The sequence below is a fragment of the Stegodyphus dumicola genome, chromosome 10 (genome assembly GCF_044657685.1).
Source record: "Stegodyphus dumicola isolate Sdum_Otavi_A_Nest chromosome 10, ASM4465768v1".
Classification (NCBI taxonomy): Eukaryota; Metazoa; Arthropoda; class Arachnida; order Araneae; family Eresidae; genus Stegodyphus; species Stegodyphus dumicola.
Window position 1 is genome coordinate 117647055 of NC_140777.1, and position 23298 is coordinate 117670352.

Sequence of the window (23298 nt, forward strand, 5' to 3'; positions counted from 1 at the left end):
TTTCTCAAAAGTTTTGGGAAATGCATCTCTTTATTTTGCAGTATAACACAGTTTCACACAGTACGGTATTTTATAGTAATCTATCTACGTGTTACAGGAGAGATATCTATATATCTTTCATGTTTACTTCTAAGCCAACAAGGTAGTGAAAATAAATTTCTAATTCAAAGAATAAAAAAATGAGTCTTTAAATGTAACTTATTAGATTTCGTAGCATATCAGTTGGGTACGCTGCTTTATCCCAGTTTTACAGTTCTAGTGGTTACTTTGTGTCAAACCGTAAACACTTATAAAAAACATATGGTTCATGCAACTGCTTTAACAGAGATTTAAAAGGAAAGTAATTATAAATTGTTTAAAGGGGAATAAATTAAAATAAACTATTTTGAGACTATAAGGCCTGTGCAGATGAGAACAAAGAAGAGGTATTATCACGTTTTTACTGAAGTAGAAATTTAAGATCATGCGCTAATTTTATTATAGTGGACATAGCTTAATGTGATTTCGGGTAATGTTATCATTCGAATATTGTTATCAATTTGCTGAAGTCTCGTTCGTTTGTACACAAAAATTGGAAAAACATCGCTTATTGTAATCAATAATTTGCACAATTTGGGTCTTAATATTACAGGAAACATTTTCGCCAAATAAAAGATAAATTCATCAAATGAAGTCAAAATAGATTATAAACATTTTTAAGCGACAGGGAAATGTCGCCAAGAGATTATTTAAGTCGTCAAACAGCGTGCTTTCGATTTCAGTCAATCATTTAAAATTAAGCTAAAAAGCAACCTTTCTTTTACGTAGATTTTGAACAGCTCTTTCCATTCTTAGATCGATCAAACACAGGTCTTTCTTCTTCAGAAGCAAAATGTATTCTGCCAAAAAACAGTTTCTCAGAAAGCACCTAAGATAAACTAAAGCTACAGGCATCAGTCAAATAATATCTAAGGACGTTACCAACAGTTCATAAATGTTCTGCATTAAAGGTATTCTGAACAATTCAGTTCATAAACAAATTTTTGCATTTTTTTAATTAAAATGCTGTAAAAATAGTTATATATTTCTTGATACTTTTGTATTAAATTGATTAAATTCTTTTGCTATTGTGGAAGATATTTTTTCCTGTCTCTCAGTGGAACGGTGTCAGAACACCAGGGTGCTAGAGCAACAAATCTCTACCCCATGTGAAACGTATTATGAAGTTGCGAATATTGTTATAAATTAGCCAAAATAAGCAATAATATTTTTTTTAATTAATAGTAAGTAAAATGTTGAGGATTACTGGAGAAATTAATAGGAAATTAAATAATAGTTAAGTAAAATGCATCTTAATCTAGAAAGTTTAGGGGATATTTTTTCTCATTTTTTAATGCTACTCTTCGGTGTATTCTATCAAAATAGTAGTGGACAAACGTGATCACATTAAGCAATGCCTACTGTAGTTAGATCACCCTTAAGCACGTTTTCAGGAAAATCTTTCCGATAGAAACTACATTAATTTTCTTCCGAAATAGAAAAGCGAATCTTTTTCAGCACTGAAATTTAAAAGAATGCACAAACTGTTTAATAGTTAAATTTCATCAAACCCTTTATTCAATATTTAATCAAAGCCCGTTATTCAATATTTAATCAGTTTCTTATTCAGTATTTAATCAAAGGATGTTGTTTATGAAAAAAATAAAGGTTTTTAGATTAAAAGCAAGACATTTAATTTGCTTTTGAAAAAATAGAAAGGAAAATAGCTTTTTTAATTACTTTTGGACAGACCAATACGATCGATTTTCCGTCAGAATTCACATGAATTTTGATTTATTTCTAGAATGCTATATTTTCAGACGCACTGCAGAATTTAGAATTCTTTTTCGCATTTGTTTGCATTTCAAAATTTGAAACTTAAAAATCACAATTTAGGTTTAAAAGTTTCTCAAAATACCTAGATTTAAGCAAAGCGTTTCCTTTGAGAACTCTTTAAAAGGACATCTTTTGTGCCAAACTTCCTCGAAATTTATAATCTCCCCCTCTTGAAATTTCTATCTCTATTTATCTATTTTTTCTATTTAGTATTATATGTAATAATATTAAGAAAATAGTTAAATTGAATTAGTTAATAGAATAGCGAAAATAGTTAATAGGATTGCGTTCGTCTCACTGATCACAGTGCAAATAAAATTCTACTCAAAGAAATACTTCTCGGTAACACAGCCCAGTTAGAAAGATATTGTATGTAATAATTTTAAGAAAATAGTTAAATTGAATTAGTTAATAGAATAGCGAAAAATAGTTAATAGAATTGCGTTCCTCTCACTGGTCACAGTGTAAATAAAATTCTACTCAAAGAAATACTTTCCGGTAACACAATCCAGTTAGGCTACGAGTTAACGATATTTTAAGAAAATCGCATATCGCTAGTTAGTGACAGAAGATTAATATACATTTTTAATAATGCAACATCTAGGTACTATTTAGTTGCGTTTCGTGATTATTATATTTTTACATTAATATGATATAAATTTACTATCAATTTAGATTACTCGTGTGTGGTTACAAATATGGCATATGGAATCATAATAGAATCTTGTTTTCTAAGCATGATGAAAAGCGATATACGTGGGATTTTTTAATTATGTGAAACAATTTTATTTATGTTAGAAAATATTATTAATTCTGAAAAAATTAGCAGAAAAGTAATATATATTCACTCTCCCTTTTGTCAATCGTTTTAATGCTTTAGTTGGTGTATTTAATTATGGCAAAGCACACGAGGGCTATCTGCCGAAGGGGAGGGATGCCTTTCGTGGAGGACTTTCTAAGGGAAACTGGCTCGTATACACGTTACACATGGGGAAAACCACGAAAACACCCATGCAGCCGGCCCGTTCGCGGGATTCGAACCTCGGACCGAACTACCAGTGTTCAGCGACTTTACCGCTCGGCCGCTGGTGGGCATTTTAATGCTTTAGTTCTGTGAATATCGCAACAAAATAAAACTACTGCATATCCTCGCGTATTTTCCTTGCTAACATTTTACCCCCTCCCAGCCTTTATACCAGCCTAATACAGACACAGACACATCGCAACAAAGCAAACACAAACTGACGTTCAGTATATCATTTCGCCGAGTCGGCTGCACGATCGCCTTCTCCAAATATTTATGGATGATTTGAGGCTTAACGTGTAACAGAGACAACAAATAAGAAAGAGCGAGGTTCAAGTTACAGAGAAGTAGAACGGAAGATATCTTATCAGCTATTATAATGTTAATATTATTATGTATTCTTATTGAAAAGTAGGTTTGTTTTCAAGAAATAATATTGTGATAGTTACTTTTCATTTGTCCATAACTACTTTTAATTTGTTATAGTTTGTCTGCAGTCGCATCCTTTAGAAATTGAATTATTCTCATAATTTTCCCCTCTCAATTTTCAGACAATAAAAGTAGTACAAAAAAGGCTGAAGACTTATTCTTCAACCTTATTCAATGTCGTTTTTAATTTTTATTTTTATGCGTCGAATTATTTTTATGCAATATTTTGAAGTTTACTTAGTGTAATCGAAATAAAAAATATTATTCTTGAAAATTATAATTTTGATTATCTTTTGTTCAGCCATAGTATATGAATATTTTTACTATCAAGAAAAGCATTTTGATAATAAAGCATGTTAAGCTTCTACATATTCTGATATAAATTTTCTATAAAAGTTACTTAATGATCTTAGACTAATTAATTATTTTTATACTGCAAATTTAACAAATTAGATTTTCAAAGAGAGAGAGAGAGAGAGAACTGAATTGTAAATGCAGTTCTTAAGAAATCTTAATAATTTCTTATGTTCCGACAATTACTTGGTTCACTTCATTAAAAAATATTGTTATTTTATGAACAAATAAAATAAGTGTAAAAATTATTTCTGTAGTACTGAAGTGAGAAACGTCGATATCGTTCTCTTCATTCGTGAAATTAAATGTTAATTAGAAATCATCATCCGTGAAATAAGCTTTTATTTCTCAGAAAACCTTTACAATTACCAAAGATTTAGGTTACTGTAAACATAACAAGCCAATTATGATATCATATACCTAGACGCCTTGATGAGATTTATATTTTGGCATATGATTAATGTTCATATTCGTAAGTTAGCTTGGACCTGCAGTAAATGGGTGACAATTTAGTTTTAATTTATCGAACGAATTATTCTAATTTGCATCACGCTTTAGCTTCTGTCAAAAGTGATCAAAACTGATCTGTCAAAAGTTAATTTTTAAATATGAAAACGAATATAAAGATTTCTCAATGTAGAATATAACATTTATTTGAAAATAATTTTTTATAAACTTAAGTCTTCTTTTTTACAAAGCATGATTTTTCAGGACGATGAAATCAACACTTAATGCGGTTTACTTCTTTTTTCGTTCTCTTTTTTATTTTATCGATTTCCAATATCCTGTGTACATTTGAAGAATGGAGGAAACAAATAGTCTTATCTCTCGTATCTATACCTCTACTAAAATACCAGGAAATCAATTTAGAACTGAAATTTATTTTCGTTTAATTTTAGAAACTTATAGTGTATTTTATTTTAACATAAACTTTTCGTAACCACTTATGTGTCAAAATGCTTTTTTCTCCCTTGCATGAATTTCCCCCAAGATAAATTGTATTCAAATGATTATTTTTACTCACCATATTCAATTTTCAACATTATATTAGCATTTCATCCATTTTATTTTCTCTTGCTTTTATTATTTGAAACTTATTTTATGCAGATTCTTTGTTCAACTACCAGACCGTGATGGATGTTCTTACACTTAAGAAACTCTCAAAACACGTCACTTCACCTTACTTCTCTTGTTTATGTTATGTCTCATAGTAACCTTATCTATTTCCGAAGTGTTCAATCTTTCAAAATCCGGGTCTTTTGTTCACTCCTCTTCTTTCGTTCTTCTGATGTTCCTCCCAGGAATTGCAGTCTAGATCTATCCATACTAGGGTCCTAAGGAGTGTCTGACGCAAACCATTAGATATTGGCTCAATATCTGTCAGCTATTGTATTGTTAATTGGAATATATTTCTTTATTTGAACATGGGTTTCTTTTAAAGAAATAATATTGGGATAGTTATCAGTAGTTTATCAGTGATTACTTTCCATTTGTTATGTTCTTACTGCAACCGTATTCTTCGGAAATTAAATTACTCATATAATTTTTGCTTATCGATTTTCGAGCATTAAAATTAGTTCAGAAAAGGTGGGAGAAATACGGCATTTACGCAGTTAAGGATTTATTTATTACCTATCTAATATTTGCGTATAATTGGTTTTACTAGCACTTTTTTATTATTCTGTTATTCTTTAAGCTTACTTTGAACATCTGAACATGACACTGCCACTTAAATATGGCTTAAAATCATTTATACAATACTTTGGAACTATATTAAGTAATTTCAAAACTTCCGACTTACGTGAAACTTCACCAGAACTAGAATTTATTAGTGTTACTCAAAATTTGCTAACGTATCATATTTTCCACACTACTAAGAGCGAATTAAAAATTCATAAAGAAATATTTCATTCATAAAATTTTCAAGTCTTTCTTAATTCGCATATTTTGCTTAAAAGCTTTGCTTTGGTCATACAATGAAAGGTTATCGCTAACAACGAATCCATCAAATGCTTTTCAAGCAAGTTAATTTATCATAGTACTATGTATATCATCCAAAAAACATTTTCTTCTTCTATTAACGATCTAAAACATTATACTTGAATATAAAACGTTACTTTAAATACAAAAGATAGATGATCGAGTTTTCTACTTGAAGAAACAAAAATCGCTTTTTCATGATAATTTTCTTTCAGAAATCATGCCAGAAACGTTCATGAAGATAACGTAAATGCAAAGAAATTTATATATGTTGCCAACAGCCATTTGAATGAGAAATGATACAAGACCTTCGGGCTAAGTCGTATGCTTCTGGAAACCTTCCCGTGTTCGTACTGCCGTCACTGATAGTAATCAGTAAGTGTCAATATATTATTATTCATTTTAAAAGTTTTACTTATCGCCATTTACATGTTGACGTTACCTATGATTAATTGTAAATGAATGTTTTCCGAATTTCTTTCTTATGAAACCTTGAAATAAAGTTAAATGAACATAACTTTTCAGAAATATCTAACGTGAACATTTAAGTTTTTTCTTCCATAAGTAAGAATTTTTTAAATATATATTAATTTTTAAAACATCTAAGATTATAAAATACTATTATGTAAAACTTTCTGTTTTTGCGATGAAATTACGATTTAATGAACAAAAAATAAAAGTATAAGATTTGTTTTGATTTATACTGAAATAATACACATTTAAATTATAAAACGTGAAGAATGTGACATATGGCTTTTAACAAGTAGAAGTATTTCGAAATATTTTAGTAGAATGCGAAAGTTTAAAATGGCGAATTTTCACAATTGTTATAAAACGTGAATATCTGTATCCTTTCTTACAAGACTTGCTAATTCTACTGTTTCAACATTAATATTACGGGCATTCAGTCAGCTTTTATTTTATTAAATTTTGAGTTACCTCCGAGTTAAATGAAAACGCTTTTGCAAGTTTTCCAGACATTCATAAAATATGCTTTCTCTAATATCAAATATTTTCTTCAAAGAGAAAAGGTAATAACAAGCGATTTACCTTAAAGCAAATCTATCTTTTTAATTTTTAGGGCTCTACAAAATCGTGAATCTCGAACAAGTAATATTGAATAATAAAGAGCCGAATCGATGTATTGCAACCCATGAATAGAGAATAAGAATAAAGAAAGAATTAGAATTTGATCATTTATTTTTTAAAAATACTTGGCTTAGGGTGCTTATGCCACTAGCTGCCTTGACTCTAAATATCTTTACTGAATAAAAACAATCAGGTGCAGAGCATGTGTTTAAATATTCTCTGTCCGTGGATTGTCCAGAGTCACAAAGAAAACACATTGAAGAATTCCCCAGTCTAATGTGAAATAGATAAACCACCACTTAACCACTTGACAATTCAGCCCGTACGTCATACGAGCAACCCTTTTACACGTAACTTCATTTGCCCGTGTGTGTTACGGGCATCTCTTTTCCAAAATATAGTTTTTTTTACCATCCCTTATTATTTATATTAGTTTACTTTTCTCGTTGCTAGATGACTTTACCTGATGTTACGCGTCCGTAGACTTTTTCTCCTTCTTTATTGAAGATGCAGTAAAACATCTGCTTTGGTACGGGTATCTCACTTCCAAAATTTAGTTTTTTTACTATCACGTATTATTTAATTTACTTTTCTTGTTACTAGATGACATCAGGGATATGACATTACGTGATGTTACAGGTCTGTAGGTTCTTTTTTTCCCTTTTTGCTGTTGAATATATAGTGAAACATCTGCTTTCTTTCTGTTACACTGTATGGCATTTATTAAACGTTTCACTTAATGAAACTTTATTACAAATTAATAAAGTTTTATGATCTTATCACTGAAAACATATGAAATAGCTTTTAAATTATATTTTAATTTGCATGTTTTAATTTTCGTTCATTCCTTGTTTTATGATATACAAAAAAATATCCTTCTTGAGCCGTTCTTTTTTTTTTTTTTTTTTTTTTTTTTTTTTTTTTTTTTTTTCAAATAGACCATATTAAGTTGAAATATTAAGTTATGGCTGAAATTTCTGAACGTATAATAAAGACGAAATGTAAAGCTAGGTAAAATGTTTATTACAGCTTGCGTGTTTTTTTTTTTTTTTTTTTTTTTTTTCATTAAAAAAAAGGGTATTTTATGTAAAACAAGCTTATGCTTCTGTGTGCAAAAAACGCAAACATTACAGGAGAGTCGTAATTTTTATCTCTACATACAATACTTTATTTTTACCATATGAATTATTTTAGTTAGTGCAAGTACTAGTGATAATGGAAACATCAGCGCAAAATTTCAATTTCTAATTTTCAAGCAACTTAATGATAATTTTGTTATTTCAGCATTTGCTTCTCAAGTTCCGTTGAGAATTCATTTATTACACATCCCAACACCAGCAGTCACTGGAGACACTGTTTTACTTCGATGTGGTTATGATCTTGGCAACGAGACGCTCTATGCTGTCAAGTGGTATAAGAATATGAGAGAATTTTTCAGGTTCGTGCCTGGATCGGAACCATCTCTGAAGGCTTTTCCTCTGCATGGCATTGACATTGATGTAAGTTTTGCATATCGATTAACTCGTTTTGATTTGTAAACAATAATCTTAATTTTAACATAACACTTAACAACTCAATAAATCTTATCCTCCTTTGATATTAAGAAAGAAATACCATGACCAAATGAGGGAGAGGCAATATGGATACGGTTATATAAGATACTTACAGCTTCGCTGCCAGCCTTCGTCTGGGTTTTAAATGTACCCGAAAAATGGCTGAAGGAAAACCAAACATTAAATTTAAAAGCTGCGTAGAAGTTTACTCTGCAGAACAACTTCATAAAAAAAGTTATTACGTATAACAAAATTACAATGAAATAAGCAATATCCCATAATACAAATATTAATTATCATAATAAATAAATTAACCAACTTCCCTTTGCAAAATCTTAAGAACTCAAATGGTATAAAGGAGGTTAAGAACTTTGTTTCCTAAAAAAATCACTTAAAACTTTTCAATATCTTAAAAACAGTGAAATGAGCAATAAATAAAATAAAGGAATGCAAAAAACAAAAAATTCTGAAAAGCAAAGCATAATTAATGATATTTTATCTTATATTTTCAAGAGAAAAAAATTGCAATGAAATAAGCTATATCCCTTAATACAAATATTAATTATCATAATAAAAAAAATTAACCAACTTTTCGTTGAAGGAAAAAAAAAGCATGCAAAACTTTTCAATATCTTACAAACAGTGAAAAAAGCAAAAAATAACATGAAAGCAACTCAAAAAACAAAAAATTCTGCGCAGAATTTTACTCTGTAGAACAACTTTATCAAAAAAATCAATAAAATTGTATTATGTATATATAAAAATGACAATGAAATATGCTAATCTCTTAAAAATAGTCACATAAAAAATACGATTAAAAACAGTGACATATGAAATACGATGAAAAATTGTTGCCAAACCCATATTTCTAAAAGAATGAAACTATTAAAAATGATACGATTTCATCAAAAATCTATCAACAACAATAAGAAATGAAAATTGTTGCCAAAATCACATTTGTAAAGATGTGAGAAGTGTACTCGGAAGCTTCATTTAAAAAATTTTTTAAAAATACAAAATATTATCATTTTTCCAAAATTCTTTTTGTAAAAGCAGTCGCAAGGGTGAAAGTTTAACGTGTCCAAAAATTAAAGAAAAATAAACGGTACATTTTTAAAAATAAACTTTTTTAGAAAAAATCCCGTTGGAAAGCTGTTAAGCTCACTTTGTTAAATAAATTCGTATTTGATCGATTTATTGAAACACGAAATTTATTTGAAGTTCGTAAAATAGCTAAGTGCTTACGTTTCATGACAATGTGAAAATGGAGTGTGTAGAGTAAAATCTCGCTTATAACCCATTATGTCTCAAAATGACGTAATTTCATCACACAACATAAAATAAAAAAAAAAAATTCTAATTCGAATCTGGAAAAAATCGCTTCGAGGTGCACTGGCTCTTGTTTAGATGCACCTATGTAACCAAATTTCGTAGCCGTGGGTCTATTAGCTTACGCGCAGCGCGAACGAAAGACATACACACACACACACACGCAGACAGACTCTTTGTTTTATTATACATAGAGATTAATGGATATGGTTATCCTTGTCATGCACGGTTATGTGAAATTATTAAGAGAGTGTTCGAGAACGAAGCTATAGACTTTATTTCCTTAAACATTGAATTCAAATGTCCATTTACAGTCCGGAAGTTTCTCAGAATATGGTAGATAATTTTACGAGGTAGCTTCGGTAGAGTGGAAGGCTTTTTAACTATTATATAATCTTTCTATAACAAAATTCCTGATTATTAAATTATTCATTGTATTTTAATTAGCTAAGTACAAAGCTTTACATCCTTCTACAGACTCTCAGAGGTATATGGATTGTATGCTTTTCAAGGATTGGCTACAAATGAAATAAGAATTTAATATTTTTTTATTTTAAAGCAGAATCAATAATGCCTCTTCAAACTTTCATTTTATATCTTCTTCCTAAAACTGTTTAAAACATTTTGAATTTAAGTCATTGATACTCAGGAAAAAATACCTAAATCGGTAAGTTCGTTCGGTACTTACGTATTAACGCATCCACGATGCGGAAATTTAGCGATTTTTTACAGATGAAAAGATATACTTCTCTCCAAGTGTGGAGTGATCTGTTTTCAGTTAAAAAATTGTCAAAAAACTGCAAAGACTTAGCATCAGGCAAACCATCCCCAATAGTGGGTATCTACTAAACGCATCTTCCCGTAGTTTAACAAACCCATATTTTAAAATTAAGTTTAAAGCAAAAAGTATCATAGTTTGTTTATATAAACCGTTGTAACTTAAAATACAACAAACAGAACTCTTATGAAAATGGCGAAGTTGTTTGACTGAAGGATTGTTATGAGCATGGTTCCGAGATTTCCTGAAAATTTTTTGGCACACTTCTAAAATTTTGCAACTTCTACGAAGGTGGTTGTTATAACTCTAACGCTATTCATTCTTAAACACCTGTAGGCTCGTACTCTCTTTGGTGAGATAAAACTCTGCTAGAAACTACTAAGTAACCCGCCGACTTCTTGCACTGGCGTAAAGAAAACCAGCACAGAAAAATGGTAAAAATAACCCTTCATTATTCACAAAACTCTGAACAGAAAAGTCACGTACTTCGTGCTTACAATTACACCGACAACGTGCGGTGGAAGTTAAGAATCGTTACACAATAAATTCAAAAGACAAAGAGTGCTGCTGGACTAGCAACTGAGCGTGATTTAGCTATTGTGAGTGCACGCTGCTAATTCTGCCCCCTGTTAACCTTAAATATCAGTTAGCATTGTCGCCGACGAATTACTATTCTGCCAGTGTAGGTTGAGTCCACTTTCTAGCTTTAAATTGAACTGTGTAATCTTGTACTACTCCTACCTTCAAATTTAGTATTACGTATCTTTTAAGTTCTCACTGCAAATGGTCGGTGTTCGTAAGCACGTAAGTCTGTGCTGTTTGTATATTATATAGTACTCAATAGGTTCCCCTGGTTTGTACCCTTTCCCTGGTCGTGTTCATCTTCAAAAGTGTGCTTAAATTCACAAGAAGTAACACTTAGATAGATCTAGCCACATTTTATTCTAGATAAAAAAAACTGAATCTTACCCATATTGTGTTTTTTTAATTCATCACAATATAATGAATATTAACTTGTAGGGTTTATCCTAAGTTTCTAACAGTTAATTGCGAGTTAAGTCACTTTTCTATCATTCTTAATTTCAGCTTACAATTTCCTGAACGTGTTTTCAGAATTGTGGTTAAATGAAAATGAAGGAAGAGCAAGTACTTAAAGTTCATGTTCTACTGACTTTGTTAGTTAGCGTTAAGGGGCCAACTCTTGTAGAATCTTGATAGCTTTACATCCGCATGGTGCAGTTCAGATAGCTTCTGCTATTTCTCTTTAGTTAAATTTAGTTTTATTTTTAGTATCTCTGAGTTCAAGCCCAAGTGGAGGCTTTGCTGTAAACTCCAAGAAGGAGTCAACTGTTAAATTTATTTTGAATAATGAAGGATAATTAACCTTTCGTACGTTTATGTTTCTATCTTTCTGAACTAAGCGATTAATCGCTTGCCAGTTCTTAAGATTCCGCACATTTAGCTGTAAGTTATAGGCTGGAGCATTACAAGTTAACAAAACATATTTACTCTGAAGAAATTACCATATATACTCGCGTATAACTCTTCCTGTGTAGCCACAGTTTCGTCTTATGTTTTTATTTAAAATAGAAGTCTCGGCATAAACATAATATGCTGATTTAAAAATGACTCTTCTATTCAGAAGAAGATTTTCAATTCGTTGACATTTGATCATTATTTTACTGAATACTGAAGTTAGTTGCTTTCATTTTTTGAATCTGTTTGTTTATTTTGCATAACAACAGCATTCCAAAGTAAAGCAGGAACTTCCATTGCTTACCTCAGGAAATGTTTAGATGGTCCGTAAAGTATTTGTCTTGATTTGTTTTAAATCATTTTAGTTATTTTATCAGTCTTCTGCTTAAATTTTAATTCAAGCCTTTCAGTACTTTTTATCTTTTATATTTGTTTATTCTACATCGAAATCCTTAATATATAAAATAATGTTCAATGTGATAAAAATTTGCATAGCATTATTTCCAGCGTTATATTTATTATAAAACTGTATATAGAAAAAAAAGTGTATTTTAAAAGAACACCATAATTACCTTCAGAAATACAGGTTTGTTCGTGGGGAAGGGGACCTATATTAAATTTATATGCCCAAAAATATACATTTATATTGGAACCATGTTGTTAAGAAAAGCTCTTGAATAGCAGTACATTTTAGTTTTTTTCAATTTCCAAATTATAACCAAAGAAAATGAAAAAATCCAAATACTTCCTTTTTATTTTCTATTTCAGGATCTCATTAATTTCATTATAGATGTAAAAATACATCTTTCATTCTTGAACTTACCAAGCATAATAACGTAATAAAAAGTACAGTAAAAACATGAGAATAATTTTTGTTTCCGAAATTTCATTCTGAAATTTTTTATAACTGTTCCAGGCCTAGTTTTTCATTCGTTGAGCTTATTTTACATTTCCGTTTTTCATTGAACGAGCAAAGTGACAAGGTTTCTGAAAGGATGCTACAAAGAGAAAATAGGAGGAGAATGAAGAAGAAAACTTTATTTTGCTAATAAAATTGCTTCATAAATCATTTTGACGTCGCTATTCACAGTAGTGCCCGTTTGCCTGAATGCAAAGACTGTATTTGCTTCCTGTTACACAAATCTCTGCGGCTTCAGAGAGAGCTATTTGTGATTTGCGATTAATCTTCCCTCCTGATAAAGTAAATTCTGTTGCAATTATTTAACTTGAATTTTTCTTCTTTTTCATGCATCTACATTTATATCTTTATTTCTGTATATGCATACATATATATATATATAGAGAGAGAGAGAGAGAGAAACTTAGGGAATAGAGAATTAAACGACTATAAATTTCAAAAAGAAAGTTACGTAGCTCATAATTTTAATGGCAAAGAACACAACTTCCCAAACTCTTTAGTTTGCAACTCACTTGCGTCTAGCAGCGATTTATCACAACGCGTATGCACTTAGTTTTTTTGAAAGAGAGAAAACGGGAAAAGAAGATTCTTAGAAGAAAATAATGTAATAATGAAGTAAAAATAAATTAATATAATTCATAATTAGATGTACGCACACATGTGCATGCATATAAGATAAAAAGTATGTAAATCAAAATTTTACTTTGTTACTACTACTAATTTGACAAAGTCTGTTAGCTCTCCATTTCAATTTGGTTATTTACCCCTTTTCGTCCTAAAACAGTAACTACTTATGATAAATCGCACTGAACTGCACCATTTCAAAATTTTTCGATGTGTATGATTTTATGTTAATTAACCAGTTATGGAGTTGAATCTTTACTTTAACTTTTTCTTTCCATAGTTCTCATCAGAATGAAAGTTGGTTATCTTGTACTTAAGCTGAGGGTTTGAATGTTTTAAAGCCAGAGAATTAGGCTGATACGTGTGGCCAGCGGTATCTTAGTGAAAAACAGCATTTTGCAACCTTTAAATGTAGACAATGCGATCGACTGCAGCATCTTATCCAACCATAGCTTATCGTTGTTATACTCCTTATGCGAAGTAGGTGACCGATTATAGATGTTAATGACACTCTGTTGAACAATATGGCGCTTAGCAGCTACATTACGACTGTCTTCATGTTACAAATTATCTCCATGTGCCCTCTCCGCAGACTCTTATTCGCAAAGTAGACATATATATTCATCGTTAAACTATACCATTTATGACACTAAGAGGCTCTGTCTCGATATTATTCAAATTTTCGCATCGGTGAGCTGTCTTCGTAACTACGGGTTGACAGCAAGCAACTTTCGGATTATATTCTGGAAATTGTTCTGCTGATACTGCAGAATTCAAAGCTTCCTCAGAATTTGTAGAATGTCAACTGTAGTGGATTGTGGGGAAACTACCGCTTGACTTTAAGATTTAATTAAGATGACTTTAAGGGAATTTCACAGTTTCAAGGAGAAGAGAATGCGGGCAGCCGTTTATCTAGGTGTGAAGTATTTAGTTTTAGTTTATAAATATATAAAACTACTTTTTTAAGTTTTGGTATTTATCAATATTTACTGTACTTTTTTGCTTAATTTGTAAAACATATTAAAAAATAATCTAAATCTAAATAAATGCATATGCAATTTTCGTGTTTGGGAAAGTAAGTGGGGAATGTCCTTCTGACCATAGTGTAGGGAATGCAGGTGGCAAAACGGGTTGAAAACCACTGCTCTATAACGATTCACATTCTCTTCTTCAGTCCATCAAAGTTTGGCAAACTGTGCTTCTGCTGCGGAGCGACAGTAATATTATGTTATGTTAGGTTAGGTTAGATTAGATTAACGGGTTATAGGAAAGCAATTCGAGGGCTGTCTGCCTATCGGGAGTGATACCTTCGTAGAGAACTCTATAAATGGAATTTGAGCGTGCTCATGTTAAACATGGGGAAAATGAGGAAATCCAACCATGCAGTAACCCGTTTCCCGGAATTGTAATCCAGGTCGAACTGCTACTGTTCAGCGACTGCACAGCTCGGCCGCTGGTGAGATAAGTACGACGGTCTGATCAACCAAGAATATATGGGCGTGAAATGAAATACCTTGTTAAATCGTTTTGTGGTAAAAAATTTCTTCAGTTTAGCGTTTATTCAGAAAGGAAAAAAAATCTTTATTTATATTCTGACGGACTAGAACATTGAGAAGACTTAATATTATTTAGAAATTCTGATAAAGAATATAATTGAATGTATTATTTAATATGAAGCATTAGCAGCAAACCAAAGAGCAAAAGAGGAAAATTTTTTTAACATGTTAACAAAATTATTAGCCCAAAGGGCGTTAGGAGGGCTATTAACTTCGTTCTGGCAACCTTAAATGCCCGTTTCTTTCTTCAAATTGTTGCCACCAAATATTATCGCCCTGTATTATATTTAAACTAACTAAATAATGAAGAATCCGTATAAACGTATATATGTTTCTGGCACTGTTATAAAACAACGGTGCCATCAAATTTTGAATAACGTTCGTCTTCACCCAATGTGGGCATCTTGAAAACCAAAATTGGAATTTGTTTCATTATCTATTTGATATTTTGATTAAGAAGCTCAATGATTTCAAAACGAGCAATGGCAACACTGTACGGGAAAAAAAAAAAAATCTCCAGCGCGCAAGACTGTGCATCAGGAATTCTAAAGATATGCGATTTTAAAATTCTTTTGCGATATTGCTGTTGAATTGAATTTTATGGTTTAAATGAGAAGAACATGATCTCTACATATAATAAAAGAAAGAGTTTGTGTGTGTGTCTTTCGTTCGCTTTGCGCGTAAGCTAATTGACCCACGGCTACGAAATTTGGTACATAGGTGCATCTAGACAAGCGCCAGTGCACCTCGAAGCGATTTTTTCGAAATTCGAATTAGAATTTTTTTTATTTTATGTTTTGTGACGAAATCGCGTCATTTTGATACATAATGGGCTATAGGAAAGCGAGATTTTACTCCACACACTCCATTTTAACATCGTCATGAAACGTAGGCACTTAGCTATTTTACGAACTTAGAATAAATTTCGTGTTTCAATAAATCGATTAAATGCGAATTTATTTAACAAAGTGAGCTTAACACCTTTTCAACGGGATTTTTTCTAAAAAAGTTTATTTTTAAAAATGTACAGTTTATTTTTCTTTGATTTTTGGACACGTTAAACTTTCATCTTTGTGACTGCTTTTACAAAAAGAATTTTGAAAAAATGATAATATTTTGTATTTAAAAAAAAAAATTAAATGAAGCTTCCGAGTAAACTTCTCACATCTCACATCCTTAAAAATGTGATTTTGGCAACAATTTTCCTTTCTTATTGTTGTTGATAGATTTTTGATGAAATCGCATCATTTTGAATAGTTTCATAATTTCATTCTTTTAGAAATATGGATTTGGCAACAATTTTTCATCGTATTTTTTATGTCACTGTTTTTAAGAGATTCGCATATTTCATTGTCATTTTTATATATACATAATACAATTTTATTGATTTTTTTTTTTTTTTTTTTTTTTTTTTTTTTGTTTTTGATAAAGTTGTTCTGCAGAGTAAAATTGTGCGCGGAATTTTTTGTTTTTTGAGTTGCTTTAATGTTATTTTTTGCTTTTTTCACTGTTTGTAGATATTGAAAAGTTTTGCATGATTTGTTTCCTTCAACGAAAAGTTGGTTAATTTTTTTTATTATAATAATTAATATTTGTATTAAGGGATATAGCTTATATCATTGTAATTTTTTCTCTTGAAAATATAAGATAAAATATCATTAATTATGCTTTGCTTTTCAGAATGTTTTGTTTTTTGGGTAAAAGCGCAGAATAGGCTGCACCAACAAAGTTCAGTAGGAGGAGCTGTGTGACGTCCATAAATGGGTGGGACTAAGCTTATGACGTCACAATGTAGTCTCGCATTTACACTACGTGTACTTTCTACTACTTTCTCTTAAAAATAACAATAATAAATTGTTTATTATTGTAAATTAATATCAAATTCTTTACTTTTAATTTACATTTATAACATTTAAGCATAGGCGTTACTGATAATAAGTATAATAAATTGTTTATATTTAAAATTACCATGATACAGTGAGCGAATTCTACCAATTATTAAAACGATAAATAATGTCGGAGTCTCTAATACTTGTAGAGCTTCAATATTTTCAAAGATTTTTATTAAATTATTATTATTATTTTTATTATTTTTATTATTTTTTTTTATTTATACAAATAAAATATTTTTTTAAAATTTAAATTCATATTGTGGAACATTTCAATTTTATCAATTTTACAAATTACCTTCTTGCTACGTAACGACATAATTTCTTACATACCAATAATTAGACAATTTTCATTATTTCTAAAAATTTTAAATTTTACATTAATAAAAAAAGAAGAATATTTTTATTGCATATGAACATCATTACACAGATTTCATATTACTTTCTAAAATTCCTAAATCACGCCATATTCTGTGTAGGCATGCTAGAATTCTACGCATTAATAAATAAAAAAATCTAATTTCTCAGAATGAAAGAAAATAATATAATAAAATAAATACTACAAACTTGGAACACTAAGCAATGCTTCACATACGCACACACACATACATATTATCAATGAACTCATATTATCAAGTGCAATTACGATACCAAACACTACGTATTAAAATATGAGGTAAACGTTACGTCAAGAGTTAAAGTTAACAATTTTGCTACTGTTGAGCAGATTGTCGGGCTATCGATATATGTCATAAGACGGAAAGCGTTATAAACATATCAAAGCCAAAAAATTAAAAATACAATTTAAATGAAAAATGACGTCTTAAATATAATTCACAATTAAAACAACAATACAAATTTAAAATACACTAACGATATGTTAAACATTGCACATAAATAAAGTTTCATTACTGCTCGGCATCACACACAACCTCGTTTTCTCTTCTACACAACGATCAGTATTCACTCGAAAAACATCAAAGAATTCCACAAACTCGGTGTCCATGTGCTCATCCATCTATTTTAAATTAAAAGGAAAATCAGAGAATTGCTCAAACTCGGCATTGCGCACCATATTGACTTTGACCATGCGCACATCGATCTATTTTCACTTAAAAAACATCCCAGAATTGCACAAACTCGGCATCGCGCACAACCTCGGCATTGCGCACCACATTGGCTTGCCCATGTGCACATCGATTTATTTTCACTTAAAAAAACATCCCAGAATTGCACAAACTCGGCATCGCGCACAACCTCGGCATTGCGCACCACATTGGCTTTGCCCATGTACATATCGATCTATTTTCACTTAAAAAAATCCCAGAATTGCACAAACTCGGCATTGCGCACCACACTGGCTTTGCCCATGTGCACATCGATCTATTTTCACTTTAAAAAAAACATCCCAGAATTGCACAAACTCGGCATCGCGCACAGCATTGGCTTTGCCCATGTGCACATTGATAAATTTTCACTTAAAAACATCTCAGAGTTGCACAAACTCGGCGCTGCGCACCACTCAAAATCGTCTATACGTTTCAAAACCGTCTCTCTACTAGTTTCATATTTGTTCCACAAATTGGGCACTTATACGATATTGCAATCAAACTTTTCTCACCGCTCAATAACGCTCTTATTGCCTCTTCGCTCCAACTGATTAAAAAAATCCAGATTCAGATACTCATCCATTCTGCAGTAAGCACCGATTTTAACACACTCATCAATAATCAAAACATTCCTTAAGCAAAAGAATTATTTTCTATATTTTCAGAAGTTACGGTTATAATTTTTAATTCATGCATTTAATATTTTCAGTCGTTTCCTAATGATCGTTTTCAATCGTTTGGTATCTTAATAATACATTTGTGAGAGATAATTCGTTGCGTTAAATGCTAACACTACCACACAACACAGAAAAGTAGATTTATAATTAAAAAAATCTCGCGCAGAACATTATAAACCTACCATTTCAACTCAGTTAAAATATAATTTAAGTTTTCTTTAAATACGAAGCTATAGCATATTTATAACTTGTTTTTAAGAAGAGGCGTAACCAATATTACGTCATAAAAAGGCGTGTCCAAGCATAAGAGAAGTAAACACAGCATCGACTGATGCAGCCTATTCTGCGATTTAGCCGTTTTTTCTATTCTTTTATGTTATTTATTGCTCATTTCACTGTTTTTAAGATATTGAAAAGTTTTGAGTGATTTTTTTAGGAAACAAAGTTTTTAAACCTTCTTAATACCATTTGAGTTCTTAAGATTTTGCAAAGGGAAGTTGGTTAATTTATTTATTAGGATAATTAATATTTGTATTAAGAGGTATTGCTTATTTCATTGTAATTTTATTTCACGTAATAACGTTTATGAAGTTGTTCTGCAGAGTAAAATTCTACGCAGTTTTTAAATTTAACGTTTGGTGTTCCTTTCAGCCATTTTTCCGGTACATTTAAAAGCCAGACGAAGGCTGGCAGCCAAGCTGCTAATATTTAATAAATAAAGATAACACACAAAACGTTAAAAAACGCCCCTTTGGGGGTGATATAAAATCTGAAAGCTTTCAAGTTTTTTAAACATTTTATTATTTGTTTTATTCTATCAGTACTGTATAATATACTTGCTTAGAAATAACGTCTTAAAGATTTGAAATCGTAGGTTCTGCATAACTCTGTAAAAAGCAATAAAGCAAATGTTTTCAGCCTGGAATTAATCTGTAATATAAATTGAATTTTTTTTCTTTCCTTTTTAAACTATATTTGAATAATTTAATGTATAACCGATTTATTGTTACGTTAATAGTGACTTCATCATACTTCAAAGAATTAATATAAATTTTTACTTCTCGTTTTAGATATCGAAATCAAATAAAAATACTGTCGTCTTACGTAATCTTATCCTGGAAAGCCATGGTAACTATACATGTCAAGTTTCCACAGATAAACCCTTTTTCAGATGCGTTCAGTCTACTCGGCAATTGGAAGTTGTCGGTTAGTAATTCTGACAAAATATGCATTTTTGTAACTTTAGCTGTTTTCGTATTACATTGCAACAAATTAAAAAGAACTGTCTTTTGTAGATTAAACAGTTTGAATTAAAGAACTATGCTATTTAAAATTTTTTCAGTGCCACCTTCAGACGGACCAGTGCTTATGGAAGAAAAGTCTGATTATGAATTAGGCGATAATGTCTCCATCTTATGCAACTCAGGAAAGTCCAAACCTGCCCCAGAATTAAAATGGTACATAAATGACCAGTTGGTAAGTTTGTTATATCATTTAGAGCAGATAAAGTTCAATAATGTCATTACTTCAGAAACAAAATATGTTGTCTAATTATTCGCCCGAAATGAGAACCAGTATCATGAAAATCTTTTCATAAATTTTATAATATATATATTACTAATTAATTTGTTACAACTATTATTCAGACTTTAATTTTTACTCCCTAATTTAAGGTTTCTAAAAAAAAAAAAAAGGAAAAAAGGTGCGGGTGTTGTTCTTGTTACTTAAGGTAATAAATAAAACTGTTTTAGATTATCAAGGAAAACAGGATTTTTTTAGGGACATCTGGTGTTAGTTAAAGAAATAACTTCAGATTAATATACCTAGATGAAGTCTAATTCGAATTTACTCAATTGACTACCCTATTTTGCCCACCAGCGGCCGAGCGGTAAAGTCGCTGAACACTGGTAGTTCGGTCCGAGGTTCGAATCCCGCAAACGGGTTGGCTGCATGGGCGTTTTCGTGGTTTTCCCCATGTGTAACGTGTATACGAGCCAGTTTCCGTTAGAAAGTCCTCCACGAAGGCATCCCTCCTCTTAGGCAGATAGCCCTCGAGGCTTTGCCATACTCACAAACACACAAGACTACCCTATTTTCTTTATTCCTTTATTAATATTTATTGTTTTACTTGTTAATTTAGCTTTCTTTAGTGCTTGTGTTCAACACTCCAACAACAAAATTTTTGATTAAAGCATTTTAGCAGTTTTTAAAGTTCTCGCATTAATGTTACATTTTAAAAATGTTAAATATTTAAAACATTTTTTAGCTATTATTTTAAAGATATCTGTAGCTTTTTTATATATTTTTTGTCTTTTTGTTTAAATAAAGACATCCTGGATAGTACTAATTTACATTACCACAAAGGCAGACGATCGCTTTCTGTTGCTATGTGCAAGAAGCCGTAGATCACAAGCAGAACAACAGCTGACGTCGCATAGCAGAACAACAGCTGTCTACAGTTGCAAAACTGTGTCGCGTCGACTGCTTGAAGGTAGACTGTACATTCGACAGCCTGTGGTTTGTGATCCTTTGTCTCCATAGCATGTCAGAGCGCGGTTGAAGTGGGCCCGTAAATATCACTGTTGAACACTAGCGCATTGAGGCCATGTACTTTTAAGGGGGAGTCTCGATTTAATATTTAGAACGATTCACGAAGGGCAATGATTTTGCGAGATCCAGGAAGGCGCTATCGAGCACCAAACGTTGTCGAAAGAGACCATTACACAGGACAAGATTTACTTGTATGGGCTGGGATAGCAACGAACGGCTTCACCGACCTCTGCCTGCTGGCTCCGTCACAGCCGTCCGATATCGCGAAGAAATTCTATTCTTGTGTGTCCTTTTATTGCTGCAACGAATATCGTGGTAATATTTATGGTCGATAACACCCGCCCGTATAGAGTTCAAGTGGTGCGGAGTTATCTGGAGAGTGAAACCATTCCACATCTGCCGTGGCCTGCTAAATCCCCGAACCTGAATCCCATAGAACATGTGTGGAACATATTAGGAGGACGAACAGTACGTCTCAATGTGCCGCTAGGGACCTTCCACGAGCTCCGACATGCATTACTACAAGAATGGACACTATTGCTACAACAAGCGATAAACGGCACCATTGCCTGCTTGCCTGACCGTTGCGAAGCATGTATTTCAGGTAGAGGGTATCATACCAACTATTAGCGTAATGTTTCCATTGCATATTCTGCTGATCCATTTGGTCTTTCACGATATGATGGCCATAATATATATATTTTTCTATGGCTTTGTTTTACTGTTCGCACTGTGGTCTACTAATACCACACCAACCTCCTGGATCAGTTTCACGCATATTCATTAAATAGTTTTTGTTTTATTCCGTGTTTTGGCTTTATTGCTTATTTTTTAAGCAGGTGTCTTTATGTGTGTATGATTTAATCTAATGTTTTATATAGGAGTAGATTAGACAAATAGCAAAATAAATTATTATCTCCGTATCAGCCGGAATATGATCCGTGAAAGTAACAAATGGAAAAATCAAAGAACTTCAGAAATAAATAAATAAAATAAGAAAAAAAGAATTCCGATTCAGAAAAGTGTCTGAGAATAGAATTATCAAGAGAACTACAAGAACTAATAAAAGAAGTTGCTAAATTTAAAAAAAAATTACAACGAATAACAATTAGTAGGCAACAGGAATCAGCAGCAATATTGCTTGAATTCTTTAATAAATTGCTAAATATATCATAAAAACCTCTTCAGTATTTACTATGAGATAATAATTTTAGTATATAGAGAAATAGATATCTAGATGAATAGATAAATACAGTTATCTAAAATGTAAGGAGAATCTAAACTACAATATCATACGAATTCAGTCTCCAAAGTTCGTAGACACAAGTGTCGATTGGCTTTTCCCAAACAGTGAATTGATTCTAATATGGCTTTTACCTGTAAGATCAAGTTTTAACTTTCGTCGAGAAACAATGTGCAGAACTAGAAAGACTGATCATTTCTGCTTAGGACTACTGAATCCAGCAGTCCCTGCTTAGGATTTAAGTAGTCACTGCTTAGTATCACCAGCCTGCAGTATTCTGTTTGAAATGCCAGCATCGACTTCATCTGTATATAAAGATTTCAAATCGTCGTTTTGCCCAAGAAAAACACGTCGATTCTAAAAGTGTCATCAGGCATCAGCAACGAGACGCATTCGTCGAGATTAAATATGGCCCCCGGAGAGATATTCATCATTTCATGTCTTCCACCCCCCTCCTCCAGAATGCGACGAAACTGAAAAGAAAATTATTGCCTAATTGGTCATGCTCTCTGTAGATCGGAAGCTTTATCAGAACTACATAAAGCAAAGATGACTTAAAAAGGCGGGAAACAGGAAAGCACTTCCTCATTTTCAGCTGGCTTTGCAATGGAAACTACTGCTTGTTTGAAAGATTGCCTAAGGTATCGTCTTTGTTAATTTTCAGGAAAGAGACTAGGGAATACAAAAGAATTTTTTTATCATGGATAGGGTGACGCTATCCAACGTCCTCGAGTATGACAAGCAGACGGTTCAAGTTGATTTTACTTTGAATCTCTAAATAGGTCTTCACAGTTTCTGAAAGGGGAAAAGAAACATTTCTGTCGTAAACTGAGGCCAGTTTCAGAGGCAAAAGGTTGAATGAAAA

At 31.5% G+C, this 23298-nt stretch overlaps 1 protein-coding gene across 1 annotated transcript in view; it reads left to right on the forward strand.

Moving 5' to 3' along the window:
* Positions 1–23298, forward strand: part of LOC118187006 (cell adhesion molecule 2-like) — a 114153-nt gene that overhangs the window by 80274 nt on the left and 10581 nt on the right. The window contains exons 3-6 of the mRNA XM_035357187.2: positions 5857–6016; positions 8015–8229; positions 19711–19846; positions 19983–20116. Of these exons, the coding sequence (XP_035213078.1) occupies positions 5938–6016; positions 8015–8229; positions 19711–19846; positions 19983–20116 (564 nt within the window). The 5' untranslated portion in view covers positions 5857–5937. The remainder of the gene's footprint in view (positions 1–5856; positions 6017–8014; positions 8230–19710; positions 19847–19982; positions 20117–23298) is intronic.